General features: G+C 38.1%; 1 protein-coding gene across 5 annotated transcripts in view; it reads right to left on the bottom strand.

Moving 5' to 3' along the window:
• HIPK3 (homeodomain interacting protein kinase 3) overlaps window positions 1–24,228 on the bottom strand; it is a 147,289-nt gene that overhangs the window by 122,076 nt on the left and 985 nt on the right. For 2 of the 5 annotated variants that reach the window (XM_034769937.1, XM_034769941.1), the window contains exon 1: window positions 24,109–24,204. The exons of the other annotated variants lie outside the window; for them this stretch is intronic. In XM_034769937.1, the coding sequence (XP_034625828.1) occupies window positions 24,109–24,127 (19 nt within the window). In that variant the 5' untranslated portion in view covers window positions 24,128–24,204. Of the gene's footprint in view, window positions 1–24,108; window positions 24,205–24,228 lie in introns of those variants that run through there. 5 annotated transcript variants of the gene reach the window in all.

Here is a 24,228-nt window from a genome sequence, read left to right as displayed (position 1 = left end):
AGTATTCAAGATGTGGGCTACCATGGATTTATATAGAGACAATATGAGATTTTCTGTCTTATTATCTATCCCTTTCCTAATGATTCCCAACATTCTGTTGGCTTTTTTGACTGCCGCTGCACATTGAACAGATGATTTCAGAGAACTATCCACAATGACTCCAAGATCTCTTTCTTGAGTGGTAATAGCTAATTTGGATTCCATTATTTTATATGTAGAGTTGTGATTATGTTTTCCAATGTGTATTACTTTGCATTTATCAACATTGAATTTCATCTGCCGTTTTGTTGCCCACAGAGTTGTGTGAGATCCCTTTGTAACTCTTCAGTCTGCTTTGGACTTAACTACCTTAAGTAGTTTTGTATTGTCTGCAAATTTTGCCATCTCGCTCTTTACCCCTTGTTCCAGATCATTTATGAATATGTTGAACAGTACACGTCCCAGTACAGACCCTTGGTGGACACCACTATTTACCTCTCTCCATTCTGAAAACTGACCATTTATTCCTACTCTTTGTGTCCTATCTTTTAACCAGACACTGATCCATGAGAGGACCTACCCTCTTATCCCATGACACCTTATTTTGCTAAAGAGCCTTTGGTGAGGAACCTTGCCAAAGGCTTTCTGAAAACTTAAGTACACTATAGCCACTGGATCACTGTTGTCCATGTGCTTGTTGACCCCCTCAAAGAATTCTAGTGGACTGGTAAGACATAATTTCCCTTTACAAAAACCAAGTTGACTCTTCCCCAATAAATCATGTTAATCTATGTGTCTGATAATTCTGTTCTTTGCTATAGTTTCAACCAATTTGACTAAGCCTAACTTCAGTATTTCTGGCTTATAATTGCTGGGATCGCCACTGGAACCTTTTTAAAAAATTGGCATCACATTAGCAATCCTCCAGTCATCTGGAACAGAAGTGGATTTAAATGATAGGTTACATACCACAGTTAGTAGTTCTGCAATTTCACATTTGAGTTCCTTCAGAACTCTTGGGTGAATACCATCTGGTCCTGGTGACTTGTTACTGTTTAATTTATCAATGTGTTCCAAAACCTCCTCTACCGACACCTCAATCTGGGACAGTGCCTCAGATTTGTCACCCAAAAAGAATGGCTCAGGTTTGGGAATCTCCCTCACATCCTCAGCTGTGATGACCGATGCAAATAATTCATTTAGTTTCTCTGCAATAGCCTTGTCCTCTGAGTGCTCCTTTAGCATCTCCATCATCCAATGGCCCCGCTGGTTTGTTTGGCAGGTTCCTGCTTCTGATATACTTTAAAAAAATTGTTTTTGCTACTTTGAGTCTTTGGCTAGCTGTTCTTCAAATTCTTTTTTGTCCTTCCTAATTATATTTTTACATTTAACTTGCCAGAGTTTATGCTCATTTCTATTTTCCTTACTAGGATTTAACTTCCACTTTTTAAAGGATGTCTTTTTGCCTCTAACTGCTTACTTTACTTTATTGTTTAGCCACGGTGGCAGTTTTTTGGTCTTCTATGTTTTTTAATTTGGGATATACATTTAAACTGAGCTTCTATTATGGTGTCTTTTAAAAGTTTTCATGCAGCTTGCAGGGATTTCACTTTTGGTACTGTACCCCTTAATTTCTGTTCAACTAACTTCCTCATTTTTGTTCAGAAGTATTATTTGTATCATTCATTCTGACTGTATACATATCCCATTTCTGAAGCCAGTAGAAATGAGAAATAGCAATGTTTTATTTTATGAATTGTAAACTTGACAGCAACTCTAAAGTTATGCTTTGATTTATAAAAAGCATCATGTGTTTACTGTAAGAAAACGCTTATTTTAATAATTATTACAGTGGAATACAACTGTTCAGATATTAAAAATTGTATACAGAATTTTCAATGCATCAGGAAGTTTCACTCTTGACAATATACTTAATTCTTAAAAAGGGACAGTAATATCTTACTTGTTATCTAGTACACAGCTGCAACAAGAAATAATCTCCAGGTCTCTAATTTATGTTTTTAGCACCCCTGCCATATTTGACAAAGCTGAAGTTGGTATTTTGAGACACTTTTTCTTAAGTGCTCTCCAAAAATGCCACACATAACCACCCAGTTTTTTCAGGTTCTGAGTATGCACATTGCTGCCCCTATTAAATCTACAGATCCAATTTGTAATTGCTGACCTTTATATTACCACTGGCAAACAGGAAAACATCCCTTTTCTGTAATTTATTTCAACAGGTACATTAAATAAAATCTGTTCATTCAAAACCTATGCCTTTACCAGTAGAAAGCATAGATATACAAACGAAAGTTCATACAGGACAAAAGAATGTAATACAACACTATCAAAAGCAAGGTAGTAACAGCCTTTAGTCCAGTGAATTTGTTTTACAGGCTCACGTAGCAACTGTTTCTAATACACAATGACGTGAGTAAAGATACAAACATTTGGAACAGAAATTAAACAATCCTTTTAAACCCCTACACAATTTACCTACTTTGGAACAACAGTTAATAACCAAAAAAACCCAATCGCTCTCCCTCAAAAGAGTTAGCCTACCACCTCACTTCATTTATTTGAAAGGACGCTCTCCTACAATGTAACACTGTATTAGAGATCAGAAATGTATACCTTTAATATGACTATGGCACCTTCTGAATTTCTATTTTTACTATCGTTTTATTTTTTTTAACCTTTACATTCCATTAAAAAAAATGTTTACAGTTGTTATACTAATCACACAGAAGTTCTACTGAAAGTCTCAAAAGGAAAAAATAAATGTGAAAAGCAGAGATTTGCTTCTTTTCAACTGTACATAAGACAAAGTTATAATCTGATTGTTGGATTCTATTAAAATGACCATATATTCATGTAAAAATTAAATTACCTTAATTTAAATATTGGAAAGTTATGGCTTGGTACAATACTGTAATCCTATCACAATACAAAAACTTGAAATTGTGAAACAGATCAAATTCTCTTTGTGATCCAATATATTATTTAGGAAGTGTAAAATATTAATAAAAATACACAAATTCTTTATTTTATATAAGCCATTCAGTCCTTTCACAACAGGTTTTAAGTGTACCAAGGCTATGAAACTTTCTTCACTTGTAGGAAACCTTCCTTGCCCAACCTTGTGGTGTTGAGCAAGGGAACTAACACAACAGCATACTGTAAAAATACTCAGAAGACAGAACACTGTCACTACCATAAAACTGATTAATCAAGGTTCTTGAGCAAACAGTACTATGCACATGCTTAAATACTTTGCTGATTCAAGGCCTAGACCAGGGGTGGACAAACTATGGCCCAGGGGCCACATCGGTCTCTTCTGATGTTTTAATCTAGCCCTTAAACTCCCACCAGGGAACAGGGTCCAGGGCTTGCCCTGCTCCAACCGGGGAGCAGGGTCGGGGTCTTGCCCCGCTCTGCGCATGCCATGGTTCTGCACAGCTCCTGGAAGCGGGAGGAGCTTATTAAAAACAATAAAAACCTACACGCATGTTAATAAGCTTACTAGAATTAATCCCAACTCTAACATAGATTCTGGCAGGTGCAGTCCTTCAATGCCCCACTGAAGTGGATTCCTTTGCAGTCACAAGTTCATCACAGCTCCAGCTCAGAACAAGGATTGGGGTCCTCCATGTACCAGAGGTCCTGTCCATTTGCTGGATCAGGAAAAAAGCCATCAGCTAGTTTGAAGCCAGATTATTTATCAAAAAAACCTCTCTGTCTTTTGGTCCCTGGAAAATCCAATTTGAACTAGTATATGCTTGCCTCTCCAGTGGGGTGGCTTCAAAGGGATGATAGCAGAGGAAGTACATTAGCATACCTCTTTTCTACTAAAGAAGATACAAATAATGTCACAATAACACATACACTTTGCATTTGATACAATGTACCACAAAGGTATTAACCCTATTTCAATAGGGTACAACAATTCAATAAAGTTAATTCAAGGTATTGCAGGACTTTGACAGTCTGTCACACCAGCCACTTTGAAGTTTCGAAATTAAGCACAAATATTGTCCTCCTAATACAGGATAACCTGAGTTTCACTAAGATTTGCTCACAGATTCAACACTCTATGGGCTAGTCTACACGGGCAATGCTAAAGCGCTGCTCTGGCAGCGCTTTAACATGCCTTGTGTGGTCGCGGCGCAGCGCTGGGAGAGAGCTCTCCCAGCTCTCTAAAAAATCCACCTCGACAAGGGGCGCGGGTCCCAGCGCTGGGGCACTGTTTACACTGGTGCTTTACAGCGCTGCAACTTGCTGCGCTCAGGGGTGTGTTTTTTCACACCCGAGTGAGAAAGTTGCAGCGCTGTTAATTGCCAGGGTAGACAAGCCCTTAGTCTTGCTAGCTCACCAGGTGTACTCTGCACATAGCTTGTTGAGCCATATTGGGATAGGAGGGGCAGTCTGAAGGATGTGGGGGCCCTAGGCAGGGAATGAGATAAAGCTGGTGTAGAAAGGGATCGCTGTCTCTTTGCACTGACAAATCAGTATGTGAAGGGCTCCAAGAGCACTGCTGCCTTGACTCCTTGGCAAACTCAGGCAGTAGCAAAGTGCCTCAGCATAAAGCACCAGTGCTTGAAAGACTTTCCCGCATGGAGAAGCTAGGAGACACAGATGCCTATGAAGACTTTAGACTCCACTGATGTATCTCCTCTCCCCTTGTCACCAGACCCCTTTTGCCACTAGTGAACAACATGCGGACTACATGGGAAGAGGATGAATACTTCTTCCAGAGCTGTGGGGGGGAGGGGCATGGATGAATCCCTGCCCCATACATCCCCACTTTCTGTCCCTGTCCTCCACACCCACAGTAACCCCATCCATCAACACCACAGCTGTCCAATCCCCAGCAACACCATAGGGAGTCAAAGCGGACAGGATGGGCAGCCATGTACAGTAAACCTGGGGACCTGAGCAGGAATGAGGAGTGGATGGGAGGGAATGTTGAAGGTATCCATGTATAGGCTGGGGGAAGCCTCAAGTTGAAGTAGTACTCCATTCCAGTTCATCGCACCAGCAGAGATCTTTGGTGAACCACCTCAAGTTCATAAGGACAGAGCTCCTCTCTGCTCCTCAGTGTAGGTCTTCAGTGCATCCCCACTTCAAACTTCATTTCTCCATGCTCTCTCATATAACTCAGCTCCATTTTGCTACTATCCCACTTCTCAACATGCGCCCACCACCCACATTCCTGCTCTGCCTTTAGATAGATCTAAAAGGTGTTTGGTGTTGGAAGAATTTGAGCATCCCTCAAGGTGGAATATGTTCTGTAATACGGATATCAAACCTGGATTCTTGCTTGGATTACTAATCTAAGTAATAATTCTTTATAAACATATACAGATATAACCATGAAGCTGCTTTGCTAATCTCCTGGATAGAAATAGTCCTGACTAGCCACCCAACCTGCTGTGCCCCAAATGGGATGAGCTTGGACATGACCTTCAAGCTACAGACCTGTCAAACTGTAACAGTGAGAGACAAAGACAGGTAGTCATTTAGACCAGGTTCACTGATTAATAGCAGAAACTACTGCATTGGGTTGAAGTGAAAGAGAGCGGGGAAGGAGGGCTCTAATACACTCCAGATAAAGACCTATAAACCTTGTCACATCAAGCTCGTGAAAAAGCAATTTGTCAACATAGGCATGCTGGTGGGGGGGGGGGAACAATGGCATGGCAATTAGCTTACTACGATGCAAGTTTATTGCCAACTTTGGAAGAAATGAAGGCCAACATTTTCTGGTATATTATGGCAAAGATCCAGACAGTGGAGGATTCCCCTAACATAGTGGAATCTTTGAATAGTCTATAGCTGCCATAGCTACACACATACACACATACTGCATCCCAACACAGGCAATGTTTCTAGGGAACCCCAAACGCTTGTCAAATCTCTACAATCACACTGGTTCCTATGGTCCACTGGCACCCAGCACAATTCTGACCAACATGAGCTGCTATAAACTGCAACAGGAAACCAACCCAGGAGTATCAAGGGGACACAAACTCACTCTTTCCACTTTCCTTTCAATCTAGTGTCAAACAGCTCAGTTGGAGAAGCCAGCCCTTCAAAACATGTCTAGCATCATCTTAACCTTGTAGACAATAGTGCAAGATGGACCAGTCATTACAGCCTGAAGTTCACCACTCTGTGGACTCAAAACAGTGCCTCTAGAAAAAAAATCGAGATGTACAAAACTTGATCTCTCAAACTGGCTCAAAAAGCATTTTCAATACTTTTTGTCGTACAATATCTGTGGGGATTTTTTAAAAAAATGTTTAATGCATCAAGCCGTACACAGAGCATGTTATAAGGGACTGCAGATAATCTGATATACTTTTGATGTATTCATGAGAGACTGAAATAGCTAACTGTCCATTAAAAAAATATCATGTTTATCTTAGAAGAGTGAAGGTAGTAGTTAAGCAGTTTCTGTGTATGATATATCTAAAAAAATCCACACAAACCTTTTTGCACCAAAACACAAACTTCTCCCACCCAAACTAAGTCTGAAGGTCTCCTTTTGAGACACTAAAATGACTTCGTATATCTCCTCAAACACCATGCCTCTACTGCTCTATTTACCGAAAAGACATGCCAGTAGGAAGAGGGATTCCCGACGGCAATGCCCTGGGTCTAAGTGATCATCTGTGGCCAGACTCCCAGATTGCTAGGAGCAGCCATGCTCCAGCCATTTGAGGCTATTAACATCAACTTTTTGACTCGAGTTTGGTTTTGATTTTTGTTACAAAAGTATTAGTGTGAAGGCATCCTTGTAAACCCTCCTCCCAAATGCATGGAGATGGTATCCTTCACCCGTAGCATCTTTTCTTGATTAACATGAAAGAGTAGCAGATTAAGTCACCCAATGCAAGGGATTGATGGAAGTTTCAATTCTGAGAATCCAAAATTATTAATAGGATGACTTTCCTTTTGCAAATACATTAATCCATCCACCCATCCAGAGGACAGCTGCGATAAAATATTAAGCAGACAGGGAATTAAAAAATGACAACACTTCCACCCTCCATGGTAAAAGCACTGAAGATCCCTGTATTCTCTTTTGCAAGTTTCTATTGTAATTAGTCAAATAGGTCAAAATCAATCAGAAGAAACCTGTGTCTCAAATCTGCATCCAAGGAAGACAGTACTTCAGCAAATGTTGGCTATATGTACTCTACGTTATTCCTCAAGTGAAGCTCTGTTCTTTTCAGCCTATATCAACTAGAAAGCTGTTGAGATAAGTGTCTTTTTCAGCAGTCCAAGTAACAGTGTACTGGATTTTAGTATCAACTCAGGGTTGCTGTAGAGTTCTGCAGATGCTACAACATGTTCCAAAATTGTTTAAATAATAAAAGTAGAGGAACTGTTCCAGAAAGTAGATTTACTGGTGAAATTATGCTAAACCATAAGCCTTTAAATATAGCTTTGGCCCTAGTCCAAACACAGGCATAAATGTTTGCAGGAGTGATGGTGTCCCTAGTCTGTTTGCCAGAAGCTGGGAATGAGTGACAGGGAATGGATCACTTGATGATTACCTGTTCATTCCCTCTAGGGCACCTGGCATTGGCCACTCTTGGAAGACTGGATACTGGGCTAGATAGACTTTTGGTCTGACCCAGTATGGCAATTCCTATGAGTGGGGCTTGAGTGGTGGCCTTTGTAGACTCCTTTCATCAATCCATTAATAGTCACTAAAATTCTCAGTATTCCCTGTATGCAAGTGTGCATATTTTAAAAAAACTCAGTATAAAATTTACTAACTTGACTTCTTTCATTAGGTTTAGTTGTCACCCTCATATGCATGCAAGAGCATTTCATTTTGAATTCCAAAGTCTGTTCAACTTTCCAGCTGCACTGTAACACAGAATCTAGAGAATATAGATCCACCGGAGTGCGCAGCCCTGCCCTCTCGGAGCACTGCTTTACCGCGTTATATCCGAATTTGTGTTATATCGGGACGCGTTATATCGGGGTAGAGGTGTAGGTGCTGGAATGTGTAATGCAATCAGTACAAAATATCAGTCAGAAAACTGTTATAAATACAACTAATTTTTCCAAAAAATATTTTATACAATAAAGGCTGACTTAAATAGGTAGCATGACCATGAGGTTAATTAATTATAAAGTGGAGAAAATTTATCTTCATAAATTTAAAAAAATGTTAAATACCATAATATTTTAAATAAAAAATATAAGAGCATTATAGAAAGAATTGAGATTTTTCATAAATGCAACTATTCAACCACGCTTATAAACTAGAAATTGAAAGGTGCCCTGTGAAGGAAAGAGAAAAATTATTTCTTCTACTCTTTTTCCCCCTTTCTTTGTAATGTATAAAGAAAGTCTGAAAGTTGCAAGTTTTTTTTAACCTGAAAATCCTCAAGAATGTTAAGTCCTGTCCCTAGGATAAAAGTCAAGCAAGGGGGAAAAAAGGGTTTTAAAAACATTACGCCTTCTTTATACATCAGAAAGCAAAATATAAATAAATAAATAAATAAATACAAGCATGCAGCATAAACCTGTGTTTCTTCTGCAAGTCACCTTTAGGGTATCGGTATAGAACAGATTTTAGTTTTCATTACTAGCTTCTGTCATAACATTTATTCAGCACCTTCCTTACAAACATATCCAAGTAATTATTTCATTATAAAACTTAGTACTTACACAGTGCCTTCCATTTTCAAAACATTGTACAAACACATACCAACCACTCATATCCAAGAGTCCCCAAACTGCTCCACAAAGCAGCAGATTAGAAAGTGATATTGCAGCAACAGCAGGGTGAATAAAAATTGGATTTTTATTGTTAAATTAGGTTTTTCTTTTTAAAAATAAATTTATTTAAAATGGAATCTGAATTTAATATAATATATATATATTAAGGCCTAAACTTATTAAAATCTCTTAGAACATTTAAGTAAAAAAATAAATATGCTGAATTCATTAGCCTCTATCAAAAACTTTAGAATTAAAGGCTGCTTTTCTATAGATAGAAAAAAATCAGAGGAAAAACATCTAAATTTGGAGGTCAACCTTTATAAATATGGCACAATAGTATAAATAAGAAATATATCATTCACTATTTTCTAACATACTAAAAATGTACAATTAATATGTATCTGAAAATACTAAACTATATCATTGCTTAAATAAATGTATATAGCGATAGGGTACCCTCCTAGGTAACAAAAAGATGTACCATATCTAATGTAAAGGCTCTGTTTAGTTGTAAATCAGTATGTTATAATGGTTCTCAACCATTGAGAATACACCTTTCTTTAAAAAAGAAGTGAATTACAAATGGAAAAGTTGATTAAAATTGATTATTTAAATCAAGGCTTTCCACTTGGCGATTTAAATCAATCCACACTGAGAAACTCTAGACTAACGTGGGAGCCATTAAGCACCCAGCAATAACTCAATCACAGCCTTTGTCGTTCAAATCTATTTTATCAAGGAAAAGTAACGTCAGCCAAAACACAAGGCTGGGAGAAAACTGCTTTGAAAACAGTAGCACTACTTGAAATCTTGAACCATAACCTAGACAGTCAGTAGAGTATGGTAAAAAAATGTGGTTCAGATTCTGACCAAAAAAGCCATATCTATGCACCTGTGGACAAGACAGGGTAAGGGGAAGAAAGGAAATGTTTACACTGTTGTTAGTAGAATTGCGTACAATGCCCACATCAGCCTGTTATAGGACTCAGACTCACATTCACATTCATGTGGACCTTTTTGCTGAGACTACTAACAGGAGTAATGACTTCTTTGTTTCTTTTCTAAACACTAGAATACACTTACCCCTACACGGAGTTAGTGTCCATTTTTTATCCTCTTTTTAGATGAGTTTCACTGAGCCTTTGCACATGTCTCTCTTCCCTCACAGTTATTTAAACTAGCATCCACCCTTTTTTGGAACCCCTTCCCTTGCTCAGATACCCTCATCAGCCATCCAAAGTTTCAGGTTACTAGAGAAGCTGATTTTGCTTCTTCCATATCACTCTCAAACCCAACAGTTCTCATTAACTGTCAGTAAGCCAACAGAACTGCTTCTCTTCTCAGTCTGTTTGCCCCTTCCCTCCTGTTTTTATTATTCTTCCTTCTGTCTGTATGCCTCATTCACCTCTGCTCTTTCACATTTGTATAGTCTTCCTCCCCTGCTAAAGGAAGAGAATCATACCTATATTCCAGCACACAGATCATCTCTTGTGGCATTGGCATGCACAAACTGAATTAATCTCCACAGTTCATCTTCAGGTTCAAATGTAATAGGATAGGACAAGCCCACACTGGAGCAAGGCAAAAAAGAGTTAATGATCTCCCCTGGAAACAGGAGCTAACATTTACCCTGTCCCACAACACCTGCCAGAAACAATAAGTCTAGAGGGAGGGCCTCTAACTGAAGGAAATAAAACAAAAGAAAGCAGGCTTCAGAACTGGGTCTCCCTGACAGAAGGATTTTGGGTATAAAGCAGAGAGGTGCCGGCTGAGCAGCCAAACCTAGAGGAAAGGGTTGGATTGGTCATTCTACTAAACAAATAGTCAAACCACCGGAAGGCAATGAGTTTTGACCATATACTGAACATGTAGACTGTTTTGGAACAAATCAACTGGAAGAGTCACGTATTCACATATGTTCTGTTCAGGAGCACAAGAGGAATTCTCTCCAGGTTTACAAATTAACAAAAAGAGAGAAACAGGAGGTAGAATAGTACACAGGTCTCACAACCTTACACCAAGTTTGAAGTTTCTGTAGACTTTTACATGCAACTCTCGAACTTTTTACACTATGAAATGGAATACATTATATTGTTAGCTTCTGTACTAGTTGTTTAGGGAAGCTCAGCGGATCCCAAAGTTTATTACAATTATTTTTGCAGTCTTCTAAAAGGCTTAGAAAGTTTGTAAGCACTGCAAACTTGGCAGTCTTTGTGACAACCTTGAAAAGCATGGACTGTTCCAAGTTTTACAACACTAATTATTAACTTCTTAATAACATTTGATTTCCCTATCCCAGAAAAAAAGAAAACTTATATTGCTGACAATTATGCACTTATATTCAAGAAACTGTTCACACTATTTTAGAACTGCTTTGACTAAAGTATGAACAGTTACTTAATATACAGTTACAGTAATAATCAGGTACAAGTTATTGTTGCTGTGGCAGAAACCATAATAATATGCAAAGCTTAACCACATGCTACAAAGCTAAAACAGTAGTTGTACTTTAACAAAAACTTGTTTTCTAACATCTTTCAGACAACTTTTTTATTAGTGAGCATCTAATTCTAAATCATAATTGTTAAAACCATTTTGCTGTGCAATATTACTAAATACCTAAACAGATTTTCCCAGATATTACATTTGTTAACAAATACAAGGTTCCAATTACCATCAATTACTGACAGCTTACTGTTACATTGTATTTTAAAACACACTGTACAAGACACCAACCTAGTATGTTATCCCCTATCTTAAAGTCACTTTAAATTTTCCAAAGGCATAATTCAGTTCTACCTTTTATTATGAGTGGTTTCCAAATATTTTTTGTTCCAATTTAATTATAAAATCAGTGTGATCCCTAGCATAGACACAGTTATACTGGTAGAAAGGTGCTGATAGAAGTATTGCCTATTTCACAAGTTTATGAAAATAAGCCACACCGACATGAGCCCCCTACATACTGGTATAACTCTCTACACTAAAGGATTGCACTGATTTAACTTGATCTGTTTCTAAACTGACAATTAAATTGATACAAAAACGAAATGTGACAAATCCTAAAAGATCTCTGGACACAGCACGAGAAATTTGTCTTTGGACATCAAGCAATCATAACAACCTGACCAAAAACGGGGAACAGAGAGCAGATTGCTTTCAAGAGATGTACGTTATTCACTTTTCCTTTCTCTCTGTTAACTACCTTAAAATGCCTTATTTAAGTTTAGCTTATGGAAGACATAAACCCAGATAGTAAGTGAATAGTTATTTCCTGTTTTTAATCAATCTTATTTTTAAGATTAATGTTGTATGGGTAATTTCAGGCAGAGGTCCCCAAAAAGAAGAGAACCTTGTAACCTGCAAGGAGAAGTACTGAAGAGTAAACACTTTCCGGAAACTACACCATCCTCTGATTCTTGGTCAAGGGGCACTAACAAATGTGTCATCTCACAGACATGTTCACCTGCTACAGCCAGATGGTAACACAAGGGGGAAAGCCAAAAGACCAAGCAAGACATTGAGTTGGAGTGGTATTGGTCACAATGTTATATAAAGCAGAGTTTCTCAAACTAGGGTCCGCGGACTACTCAACTCCCCCTCCCAGTGCCTCCTGCACGCCATGGAACAGCTGTTCAGCAGCGAGTGGGAGGTACTGGGAGGGAGGGGAGGGGAGGAGCAGGGAGGAGGTGCACTCGGGGGAGGGGGCGGAAAGAAGCAGGGAAGAGGAGGGGCAGGGGTGGGACTTTGGGGGAAGGGGTGGAATGGGGGCAGAGCCTGGGGCTGAACAGGGGACTTGGGGGTCTGCGAAAAATTTTAAATCGAAAAGGGTGTCCTCGGGTTGCTAAAGTTTGAGAACCACTGATATAAAGTGGTTTAAGTTTAAGAAATACCGGGCTTCTGGATACATCCTCCTCTACATGCAAGCCTGCTGGCTATTCAAGATAACAGTAGTTATGCAAATGAATAGAGGGGATTATATTCACTTATACTTCTACCGTACTTTAAATTCTTTTAAGTTTTTACTCTAATAAAATTATGCAGCTTCTGTCCCAAACTGAAAGAAGAGGTACATGAAGGTGAATTCCCACACTCATGAAAGAAAGAGATGGATGGAAGAATACTGAGACACTATAAAACAAATGGACCATATTATACCCTCCATTTCCATTGGTGGAAGGGTAAAGGGACACAACAGATCCCATCCCAGGGAGATCTGCCTTTGTGCTGTCATTTATCCAACCCTATCATTTCTCTAACTCGGTAGAGGCTCTTTGAGCTTCTGAGATAAGGGCAAATAAATACTGGAGTCCAATCAAAGGCTACAGAGCCTAATATCCTCCCAGGTCTATGGAGGCTGGTATCTTGGGGTATGTCTACACTGCACAGTTGTCGCCAAAACTTGTCTTTCGCAGGTATTTAAACCCCCACCTGCCCACGAAAGACAAAAGTTTTGCCAACCCAAGCAACAGTGTGAACGCAGGTATGTCGGCAGGAACGCTCTCCTGCCAACAAAGCTTATGCCACTCGCGGGGCTGGAAGTATTTTGTCGGCAAAAGTGCCGAAAAAATACCGCAAAAGTGTCAACACAGCCTTGTCGCTAAAAGCTGCGTACGGTAGACAAACCCTTAGTGGTGTTGAAGAGCCTGAAAAAGCTCCAGGGTCAGGAAATACTTTAGCACATACACTCCTACCTGACTGGAATGCAGGGAAAGACATAAAAGGATACTCAATGCAGGATAAGCACTGAGCAGGTAAAAGAGCCAGAACAGCAGGTGAAGAGATAAAGCTCCTACAGAAAGCTCATTCATTGAAATAACTAACTGGAAGATTATAAGTAGGGCAAGCTAAGAATGAGAGGAGGTGGCATGCAATCACGAGTTGGAGGGGGGAGGGATATTGGTTTGCACAGCTATCCAATACTAATCTCTTAGGGACCAACATCATTTCAAGCTCAAGAGTAGGACTGCGCAGATGATATATTGCATTTATCTCAATATAAAATTCTAATAATTGGTAGGCAAAAACTGATAAATAATCAGGAGAAGGCACAGAATGAGAATAAGGAAATCTGGGCTCTGTTCCCAACTTTGCAACAGACTTGTTATGGGGAAATGGACAAGACACAACCTCAGTTTCCCTATTGGTTAGGTAAGTATAGTATTTATTAACAGAATTAGAATTCAAAACAAATAGGTGAAGAGAATGATTTGAGCCATTCCTATCATGTGATTTTCAGTTCATAGGAAAAGATTAAACATTTACATTTTGAAGTAGACTAAAGTATTTCAATTACTGACAATGAAAGTTCAAATGAAATCAGTCAGAACTCCATTGTCAATACATAAAAAAAATGTTTTAAATATAACGAGTGTTAAACTAATAAAATATAAAAAGGAAATTTTCACATGACTTAGTGGTATCCTAAATTATTTCTGAAAGTCATTCATACCAACAGTAATATTAAAGAAGGCACAAAGGCATAATCATTATATTCATGCTGTACACACATCAAAAGCTAAACTTTGTGATTCCAATATGACTTTAGTGACAAACACAAATAGGATGAACAAACTTATTTTTTTCCACCTTTGCTTGCAAGCAATAAACTAGTATGCACAGTGAGAAAAATGAAATATCTGCCACCAGCTCTGAATCAGCATAGGCTATCCTCAACACAAAAGTAGATCTGAACTAGCTTGTGCATCTACACGCAGACTTATCAGTCTGATCTCTTTTTTAAAAATTAATTTATCCTTCATTAACCTCAAACAGCAGATTTACTGAAATAAAAAATTCTTAAATGACTGGATAGAACCTTGTGTGGGCCCTCTCCTGTATGGGTGAATTTCATCTTAAGAAAATAGCTTACATGGCCAAGAACGAGGCTTGAAAAAAATCTCAACCAAAACAAATAGAAAATGTGGACTAGCAAGTGGTCTGAAGAGCTACTGACTCTTTCACAGGAAAAAAGGGAGACAGGGAGCAGAGTGATTGGAGAGAGAAGCTGACAGGCAGGAAAACCTGTCCAAACTATGGAGAGAAGCAGTAGTAACTTCTCAGCCCGGGAAAAAGGAAGCCCTGCAAAGAGGTTTCTGAAGGATGTGTATAGAGGGTATCAGAGGGGTAGCCATGTTAGTCGGAATCTGTAAAAAGCAACAGAGGGTCCTGTGGCACCCTTAAGACTAACAGAAGTATTGGGAGCATAAGCTTTCGTGGGTAAGAACCTCACTTCTTGCATCAGAAGAAGTGAGGTTCTTACCCACAAAAGCTTATGCTCCCAATACTTCTGTTAGTCTTAAGGGTGCCACAGGACCCTCTGTTGCTTTGTACAGATTCCGACTAACATGGCTACCCCTCTGATACCCTCTATACACATCCTTCAGAAACCTCTTTGCAGGGCTTCCTTTTTCCCGGGCTGAGAAGTTACTACTGCTTCTCTCCATAGTTTGGACAGGTTTTCCTGCCTGTCAGCTTCTCTCTCCAATCACTCTGCTCCCTGTCTCCCTTTTTTCCTGTGAAAGAGTCAGTAGCTCTTCAGNACAGAAGTATTGGGAGCATAAGCTTTCGTGGGTAAGAAAGCTTATGCTCCCAATACTTCTGTTAGTCTTAAGGGTGCTACAGGACCCTCTGTTGCTTTGTATAGAGGGTGTACTCCTGGGGGAATTCTGCATCACTGCGCAATGCAAAAATCTTCCAGAAATCAATGTTGTGCATGCAGAATTTCCTTTCCCCCCACAGAAATGGGCTGCAGTGCTGCTGGCCACCATTAGGGGCAGCTAGACCTGGCAGAGCCCAGTTCACACCTAGAAGACACTGCCGGGTGTCGAGGAGGAGGAGCTGGAGGGTTCCCAGCAGCTGCAGTTCCCTGCACCCCCTGAGGGAAGGAGACAGCAGCACAAAGGAAACTCTGAGCAAGCCTGGGACCAAGCATCAGGCTGTTTCTCCCTCTGGATCCCTGAGCTCTGAGAGGTAGGGGGGCAGGTGTGGGTATCTCGGCAAGAGGGGGCCCCATGGCTGGGCTCTGGGGGGGGAGGAATTGTGAGTATCTGGCCCCCCAGCTAGGCTCTGCAGGGAGGTGGGGCAGAGAAACAGGAACTGGGTTGTCATAAGGGTTTCTTTAACTCTCTACTCCTGCGGGAATTTGTGTGTGTGTCTGTATTGTTACAGACATACTTGCTGACAGATATTTTGAAATAAATTACCCAAAATAACTAAAACTGGCATGATTATGTAATGTTATTTTGACAAATAAAATTTGCAGAATTTTAAAATACTGTGCGCAGAAGTTTTATTTTTTTGGTGCAGAATTCCCCCAGGAGTAAAGGTGGAGAAGTCTGAATATAAGTTAAACATGCACAGCATGAAGGGAGAGGGAAACGGCACATGTTTTTGAGTTGTTGAGGCTAGCAGACTCTATCCTTAAAATAATAGATGTTGGGTAAATTTAAATTCTAATAAAAAACCAAGATTAAGATCTATACAGTACAGACTATATAGGACACTGATAAAGGTGTTCGTAAATTTCTGCTTAGATTTAATGATAGTTTAATTGTTTTGAGATTTTAGGTTATAACTTTATAATAAACTCTATCCGGTCTATTTTCATTGATTTCTGATCGTTAATGGTTATTGTGGTCCTACAATGGGGATTTTTTTTTATTTCATTTTGGATTTAAAATGTTGATATGTATTACTTTCCCAGTAACTACAATTTATTTTCATTTTTATTTGCATTTGTTGAGTCAAATTTCACTGCAACAGTTGCATTTTATATGACAACATACTCATTTTAGGCCCTGATCCTGTAAGCTCCTATGTATGTACAGATGCCTGTTCCCCTGCAGAGTAACACTGGCTTCAATAGAGCTCTGAGTAGGCCTAGCGAGTTCTGTCTATGTGCATGAGTTTGTAGGATCAAGGCCTTAGTGATTTCTCTGATTCTAATATAAAAAGAAAACATCTCTGCAATAAAAAGATTCCACCACATGTGAAGATGGTTATTTATGATTATAAACATTTTATAACTTTAGTTTATCTATTCTTTGTTCTATTTTCTAAGTTTTTTCAATACTGGAACCTAGACATTAATTGCAAGAGTTTCTTTATCATCCCTCATAATGAGCACTGTACAAATGAAATCAGCACCCATTATACAGTTCATATTCTTTACAACATTGCCACCAAGATAAAAACCCTTGTGACGACACAAGACAAGGTCTGTAAAACACCAAATTCCATACTTCGTTTGCCTCAAAACCATGAGCATTTCAGAAAATATTTAGTTCCATGACAATAACATTTCTACTATATATTTTAGATAACTAGTTACTGCTTTCATGTGTGTACCCAGTAAGTTATATTTATGGAAACATGTATCTTTTCTATTCTCTAACAAGTAGTCTACATTGTATGGAAAAGACATAAATCAAAATAGAAAATTAAGTTAAACCACACATTAAAAGTAATTTAAGAGGTACTAAACGGGAAATCATTCCACAGTGGCACATTAATTGTTTGAAAGCTGTGACACTACACAATGAAGATATTCTTTTCCAAAACTATTGATTTATTTTGGTATCACTAAATGGATGAGAGACTGAGATGTGCTCAGTTTTAAAAAATTACATTTTAAATTAAGAATTGTTTCCTGGGGAGGGGTTTAGCAATATATCCAATTTTCAATGAGTATTCTATAGATTACCCATTGCAGAGAAATTTAGCATTTATGAACCACTCTACCTCACTACTTTACTTTTAAAAAGGGCATTCATATTTTTACAGATATGATTACGCTATCTCCTTAGAAACTAAAAAATAATATTTTCCCCTACTAATTTTGTTCTAATCCATTTTACCAGCAACTATTTTATTGCTGTGTTTTGAAGGAAGCCAAAATTAACATAGCTGTTTTGTTTAGCCCCAACTACAACTTACACAGCATCTTATTATGCCCAAATATTTTTGGACAGCGTGGAATTGCGGGGTTTGGGAGTCAAAGTGAGTCCCCCAATTGTGGAGCAAATTTTAATAGCAATACTAATCATAGCCTTATTTTATAAAGGTATTTTTCTAATCCTTTTATTTGATAAAATAGCCTTAAATATGGAAAATGTTCACTAAGTTTGGAAGTATGTCATGGTAATTTTTCTTAACAATCCCTGGTTATTCAGTCTCACCAGACATACATACACAGAGTTTATTTTTGATGCCTGTGGATTCTGTAGCCATGCATTGCCCAGTTTTGCAGAGCCCTAAAGAATCATTTCTATGCCACCCCAAAAATCCTGAAATTGGCTATGAAGCATCAGATAAGCACATGCAAGAATGTCTGATATATATACACAAACATTCAGTCAAGCCAGAAAAGGAACACAATACAATATTGTGGCACTCTGAGCCTCAAAACAGCACCCTGGAACCTCCATATTCACCACTGTCATATAATTATGATATGTCATGTATAAAGTATGCCTTGTGAGGTATCATTTTTAAAGTCTTGATCTGTTGAACATGAATATTCCATTGGATTGTATGTGCTATCATTGTATGCAAAGCTATGAAGTTTTGCTATGTGTGTGTGCTACTGAAATATGTTGTGAGGTTGGGAAAACCCACAACCAGCCTTTCAGGTACAACAATGGAATAGCCAGACAGGCTGATGCTCCAGTAAAGGGAATCCACTTTCCCAACAACCATCCCAGAAGACTTCTCAGAGAGAGCATGTAGACAATGGAGAATGCTTAACCAATGGGGGTGGATTCTCCCACATCACAAGCATAGATCTTTCCAGCAAGCTAGAAGAAACTATAAAGAGAGGAAGTGACATCATGACTTGGCCTCCCTCCCCCCACAACTCAACACCTAGAAGCATATCTGGAGGACAAAGACTTTAAACTGGGGGAAGGTGGTCCCAGACTGGAGGAAAGTCTCAGCCTGTGTATTGAAGAACTATACCATCTGCCAGGGTTAGACACTGCTTGATTCAAATCCTGTTTAGTTTATAGAACTTAGACTGACATTTATTTTATTTCTTAGGTAACCAACTTTGATCTTTACACTTGCTACTTATAATTACTTAAAATCTATCTTTCTGTAGTCAATAAATCTGTTTTACATTTTACCTCAAGCAGTGTGTTTTGGTTGAATTGATTGGGAAATCTCAGCTCAGTTTACAAAGGCTAGTGTGTGTCCTCAACATCAAGGGAGAGAGAGACTGGGTAATGAACTTACACTGATCAGTCTTCTGACCAGGGCAAAATGGTACAGCTCTGGGGTGCAAGGCTGGGAAGCTGGGGGCACGTGGCTGGAGCCTCTCTATTGCTGGTTCATGATTGGCTGGGAGAAGCATTCCTGTAACTCAGTTGGGGGTGTCCTTGCCTGTAGATGTCTGTGTAAGTACAGTATCTTTCAGAGGTTTATAGCTTGCCAACAGCACATCAGAAGGGATACCCCAGGTTGATGGGATGGGATAGAGGGTTCCGTCCCACAATTCAGATTGCACCCTGGCAACCCTGTCACAACTATATTTTAGTAGATCACGTAACAGTAAGTCATTTTAAATAATCTCTGAAATAGAGAGGTTTTATATACACACACAATCGATTATGGGTGTACTCGAAATATGTAGTTCTAATTAAGAAGTTAGAGAATGTTCCACATAGGTTTTCAACAATGTAGAAGTCAGGTCAAATGTTTAATCTAAAAGCCTTAAATAGCCCTAAATATTTCATAATAAAATTGCTGACTGATTTAAGGTTTTGTTTTTAAAAAATAATTATTTTCTCTTCCACTTTTAAAGCAAAATAGTAAATTAGAAATTAACTTTTAGAACTAGAGAGTGCAGCACACAAGTCATGACAGTTCACAAAATGTTATTTCCTGGGTTTGTCTACACTTAAAACACTGCGGCAGTGCAGCTGCACCACTGTAGCGCTTCAGTGAAGACACTACCTACATCGACAGGAGGGGTTCCTCAGTCAGCATAGTACTCCACCTTCCTGAGATGTGATAGCCAGGTCTACAAGAGAATTCTCCCATAGATCTAAGTGCCTACACCAGGGTTGGAGGGTTTAACTGCATCGCTCAGGGGTGTGGATTTTTCACACCCTTGAGCAACAGTTATACTGACCTAATTTCCTAATGTAGAACAGGCCCTCCTAGTCCCAGAATAGGGTTTAACATGATTGGCTTTATACAGAAAGATGAATTACTTCAGATTACTATGACCCTTCCTACCTGCCCTCAACCTGAGAGATCACATCTTGAGAAATTTCTGCAAGATGTCAAAAAGCAAATCCCCATTCAATTTGACTGTATTTTCTCAATAAATTGTACAATAGCCTTGTTAGAGGAACATTTTTAAAAGAACAAGCTTAAAGTATATGTAGAAATAAAAGCTTTTTCAAATGAACACCTGGTAGATCGGACTAAGCTTACAAAAAATAAACAAACTGCACCCATACAATATGACATAAAAGATAATGAGGAGACTAGCCAGGAATATGAGAACATTCACTTTGAGCACCATCTTTATATTTTTCTTATTTGCTTCTGAAAAGTTAATGCCCCAAAAGGAAAGTACAGCATCAATGTGATAAAGACTAAGACAAAAAACAGGCTTTAAATTAAGATTTGTCTATAGACTAATGAGCAGTAGGATTTTTCAAACCACATGCTCCAGTCCAGGTCTGCTTTTGTCTACCTCCTCTTATGCTACAGAGAAAGCAGTTTAAGACATGCTAAAGCTGATAAATTACCAACAAAAAAAACATTCAAATTGCATTATCTTCCTGTGGGAAAAAATATGGAGGGCATCACTAACAAGTTATGCTAGCTGCAGAAATAGCAAGAAAAAGCTTGAAAATACAGCTATGCAAGCTGAAGTCCTGTAATATATAATGGAATACTAAACTGTTAAAAACTGTTTTGACTATTGTTATCAGGTATATATGGCCTACTCATCTTCTCTCTAAAACTGCCCAAAATTCTTTCCTACAATATTTCACAACTTGTTTTCTTGAACTTTGGTCTCGTGCAACTGGCTCATTTCAGCCACTGAACACACACTTCCTATTTTCTTTTCTTTCCAGTTCACCTTGTACTACTTCTTGCCCAAAAGTTCAAATACATTCACGTGGTCTGTAATCCTTCCTACTTTAGAATATCTTTCATGCTTCATAAATGTAGAAATGGTGTTCCCCCAACTCGTCCCTCAAGTAACATAAATCCTTTAACTAATTGCATCTTCCTAGTTTTCAATACAAATGTTTTTTAGAAGTAAAATCTTATATTTGTTTTGGAAACAAGTGCATTTGCTTCCACATAAAAATAGTTTTAAAAATACTGTAGAACCAAGTACAATCTACAGCTGTTTCCACATTTTTAAAATAGCAGTAGAGTTAATATTTAGAACAGTCAGAAATTAGTAGCCTGACCTTCTGGAGACCACATTACCCATCTAAATGACCATCATAATCCAAGTTGAAGAAATAGTACATATCAGAACTCATTCTTCAATAAATTAACTTTAGGGCAATAATCTTAAATTCTCTTGTAACTGTGCAGCAGTCACAACAAGAGCTCCTCAGTGAATTCATCTTAAGGGGGTTTGCAAAGCTACAGATGACTAGAAACTCTTTCTTACACGGAGATATGGGTGCAATTTCATTAATCCCAACATGAAGTACATCATTGAAGAAGATTAATAGTCATTGCCATGTTTCATTTTTGCTCATTAGACTATTCTACCTACCTTTACTACATTTACTGTAGTATAAACACACATCAGGAAAAATAGGGTTGATAAACAAACACACACACACACACACACACCCCATAACTTGTAGACTGTTTGACAAAACAGTGCAGATTAAAATGTAGACTTCTAAATTTATACAATTTAACTTTATTTTGTGTTTGGTAGTATTTTTCATCCAAACTGCATACCCTCCATGCCTGATGGAGCGTACAGACACACACACACACACACACACACACACAAAACCACCAATAGTTACAGTTATTAATCAATATATTAGCTGGAAGTTAAATAGTACCAGATTTCTGAAATTGAAGTTTTTCACCTGCATTTAACATTACTTCTGAAGTTCAGAAAAAATATGCCCAGCCAAGTGTAATCACATCATTGTCCCTGGCAAAAAGACTTATTAACTGAGAACTCTACAAGTGAGGACAAACTTGTAAAAAAAATTTAAACTTCAAAAGTCTGTCAGAATAAATAAGAACATCTTATAATTTATCAGTACAGTGGTAGCATGAAAAAAGAAAATTGTATTTTGATTTTTATTCTCTATACTAACATATTAAGGCCCTAAACCCACAAGCTCATACATGCAGGTGGACCCCTATGAACATGAGCTTGCAGAATCAGGTCCTAAGTTCACAATACATCTAGGGTGGGATTTTCAGAACCACTCAGTGTTGGCCTAACTGGTAAAACTCCTATAGACTTTAACGAGAGCAGTATAAAGTCCACACACTAATCACACCTCTAAGTCATCACATGTTGTTCCCTTAAAGCAGTCTAGTAAAACAAAACAAACACACTTGTCTAAAAATTTTCTCTAATACTGTTATAACTATGATTTCTCACCCTCAATTTATTTACTTTGTATATTTGATATCACTCTGTTTTCCCTGTTTGTGTGTGGGGGTCTCACACAAAAGAAAGATGACAGAAGACAACATCCAAATATAAGAAACCACAGAAGTTGGCAGAGGGGCTCAAGGCAGATGTAACTCCTTAAACCAATTTAATTTTTTTTAAACTAACCAGATTTCAAGGTGATGGAGTCTGCCTAATTCTAAAATATTTGCAAATACACAGAATCATATTAATACCACAAAAGCACCAGTCATAACTTCTACTCAAATAAATCAATGAAGAAATAATTTACCAACATAACACCATGCCATTGATGGAAAGCAAAATAGCATTACAATTGAAGTCTCTAACATTTAGCGTAGTAAACAAGCATAACTAGTCTAGCAAATTCTTCTACATGATTAGATAAATCTGGTTTACCATATACTCATTGGATTGTTTAATATACGCTGAGATAATGCAGTCATCAATATCATATCAATTTTCTACATTTAAGAAGTCACCTACAAAAAATTTACACATTGCTGTACTCTTTATTTGCAACCTCATCGTGCCACTTCATAATACAGTCCTGACCTATTTTTCAGCTGCTTAATTACTCTGTTTGCCGGCTGACACGCTTGTTAAAGTTAAGACAGTTTTTAGTTACAGTGTGTATTTCAAACATAGTTCCTCCTGTAACAATATTAATTTGCCAAAGGTTTCTATAAACCAAACCTCTGGAGACTAGCCAATATTTTTATTTTGCTCTCACATCAGCTGCTCTGTTTGAACAGACACTTTGTGCAACTGGTGTAATGGTATGTGAAAGTAATATTGAGAAAATACAAAACTATATTTAACTCTAAGTCTTGTTACTAGTAACCTGCAGCTTTAACATCTGTTACCCCCACACTAACAAGGTACTTGGCCTGCATTTAAAGCTAGTGATCAAAGGAAAAACACATTTTAAAAATGTTATTTAAAAGACATTTAACATCGGTTAAGTAAATTCAGAAGTCTTAGCTATTGTATTAAATCATAATGTTCTAAGAATAACCTGCTGACCATAGGATGGAAGCGGTATACATTAGTTTCTGGCTTTCTCATTTTAAAAATTAGATATTTAGCATCTAATATCAACAGAACCTCTACAAAAATCATTTTAAAATACTACCTATAGCATTTCTAGCTCATTTAGGGCTTGATATAAAAGAAGTTATCAATATTTATCTTACAAAGTTAACTAATAAGTATGCAGTAGCTGATTTTATATGGTACAAGGGTGATAAGGCACTCAGCACCTAAAACCAAAATGGTGCTGGGATACAGAAATGAGGGGGGGGGGGGGGGGGGAAGAGTTATAAAAAGTAACTGTGGAGTCTGCTCAAAGTTTTATTTAAACAAGAAACTGGTGGTTGTTTTTTTAATAGAAAAATTATAAATACAAGAAGACATTAGCCTACCAGTACTTTAAAAGCTAATGATTGGCAAATATTCCCCTTTAAAAATAAGTGCCTTTGTGATAGGTCAACATAAAATAAAAAGCACCTGAAACCCTGAGAAGAGTTAGTTTTAACCACTCTCTAATCAAATGTTTAAAGTACAAAGCAGCAGCATATCCTATCTAATTTTTGCCAAGCTCCAATTTCGACTGATTTAAAACAGCCAAGGTATAGATATTTGAAAACAAAACTGTTAAAGAGCCAACACAACAACAAATAAGCATTTTCGAAACGAGCTCGTCATAATAAACAGAATAAATATACCGTCACCTGGGAACAACAGCAGCATTTCACAGAGTTTGAGAACACCATACAAGGACTAAACTAACACTTATTACTAAATCATAGTGGGGGGAGAAAAAGGGGGAAGAAACCGCAGCAACGTAAGTT

Source organism: Trachemys scripta, chromosome 4 (assembly GCF_013100865.1).
Source record: "Trachemys scripta elegans isolate TJP31775 chromosome 4, CAS_Tse_1.0, whole genome shotgun sequence".
Lineage (NCBI taxonomy): Eukaryota > Metazoa > Chordata > Testudines > Emydidae > Trachemys > Trachemys scripta.
The sequence above is the reverse complement of the archived record's forward strand: the minus strand, read 5'-3'. Positions and strand labels throughout refer to the sequence as shown.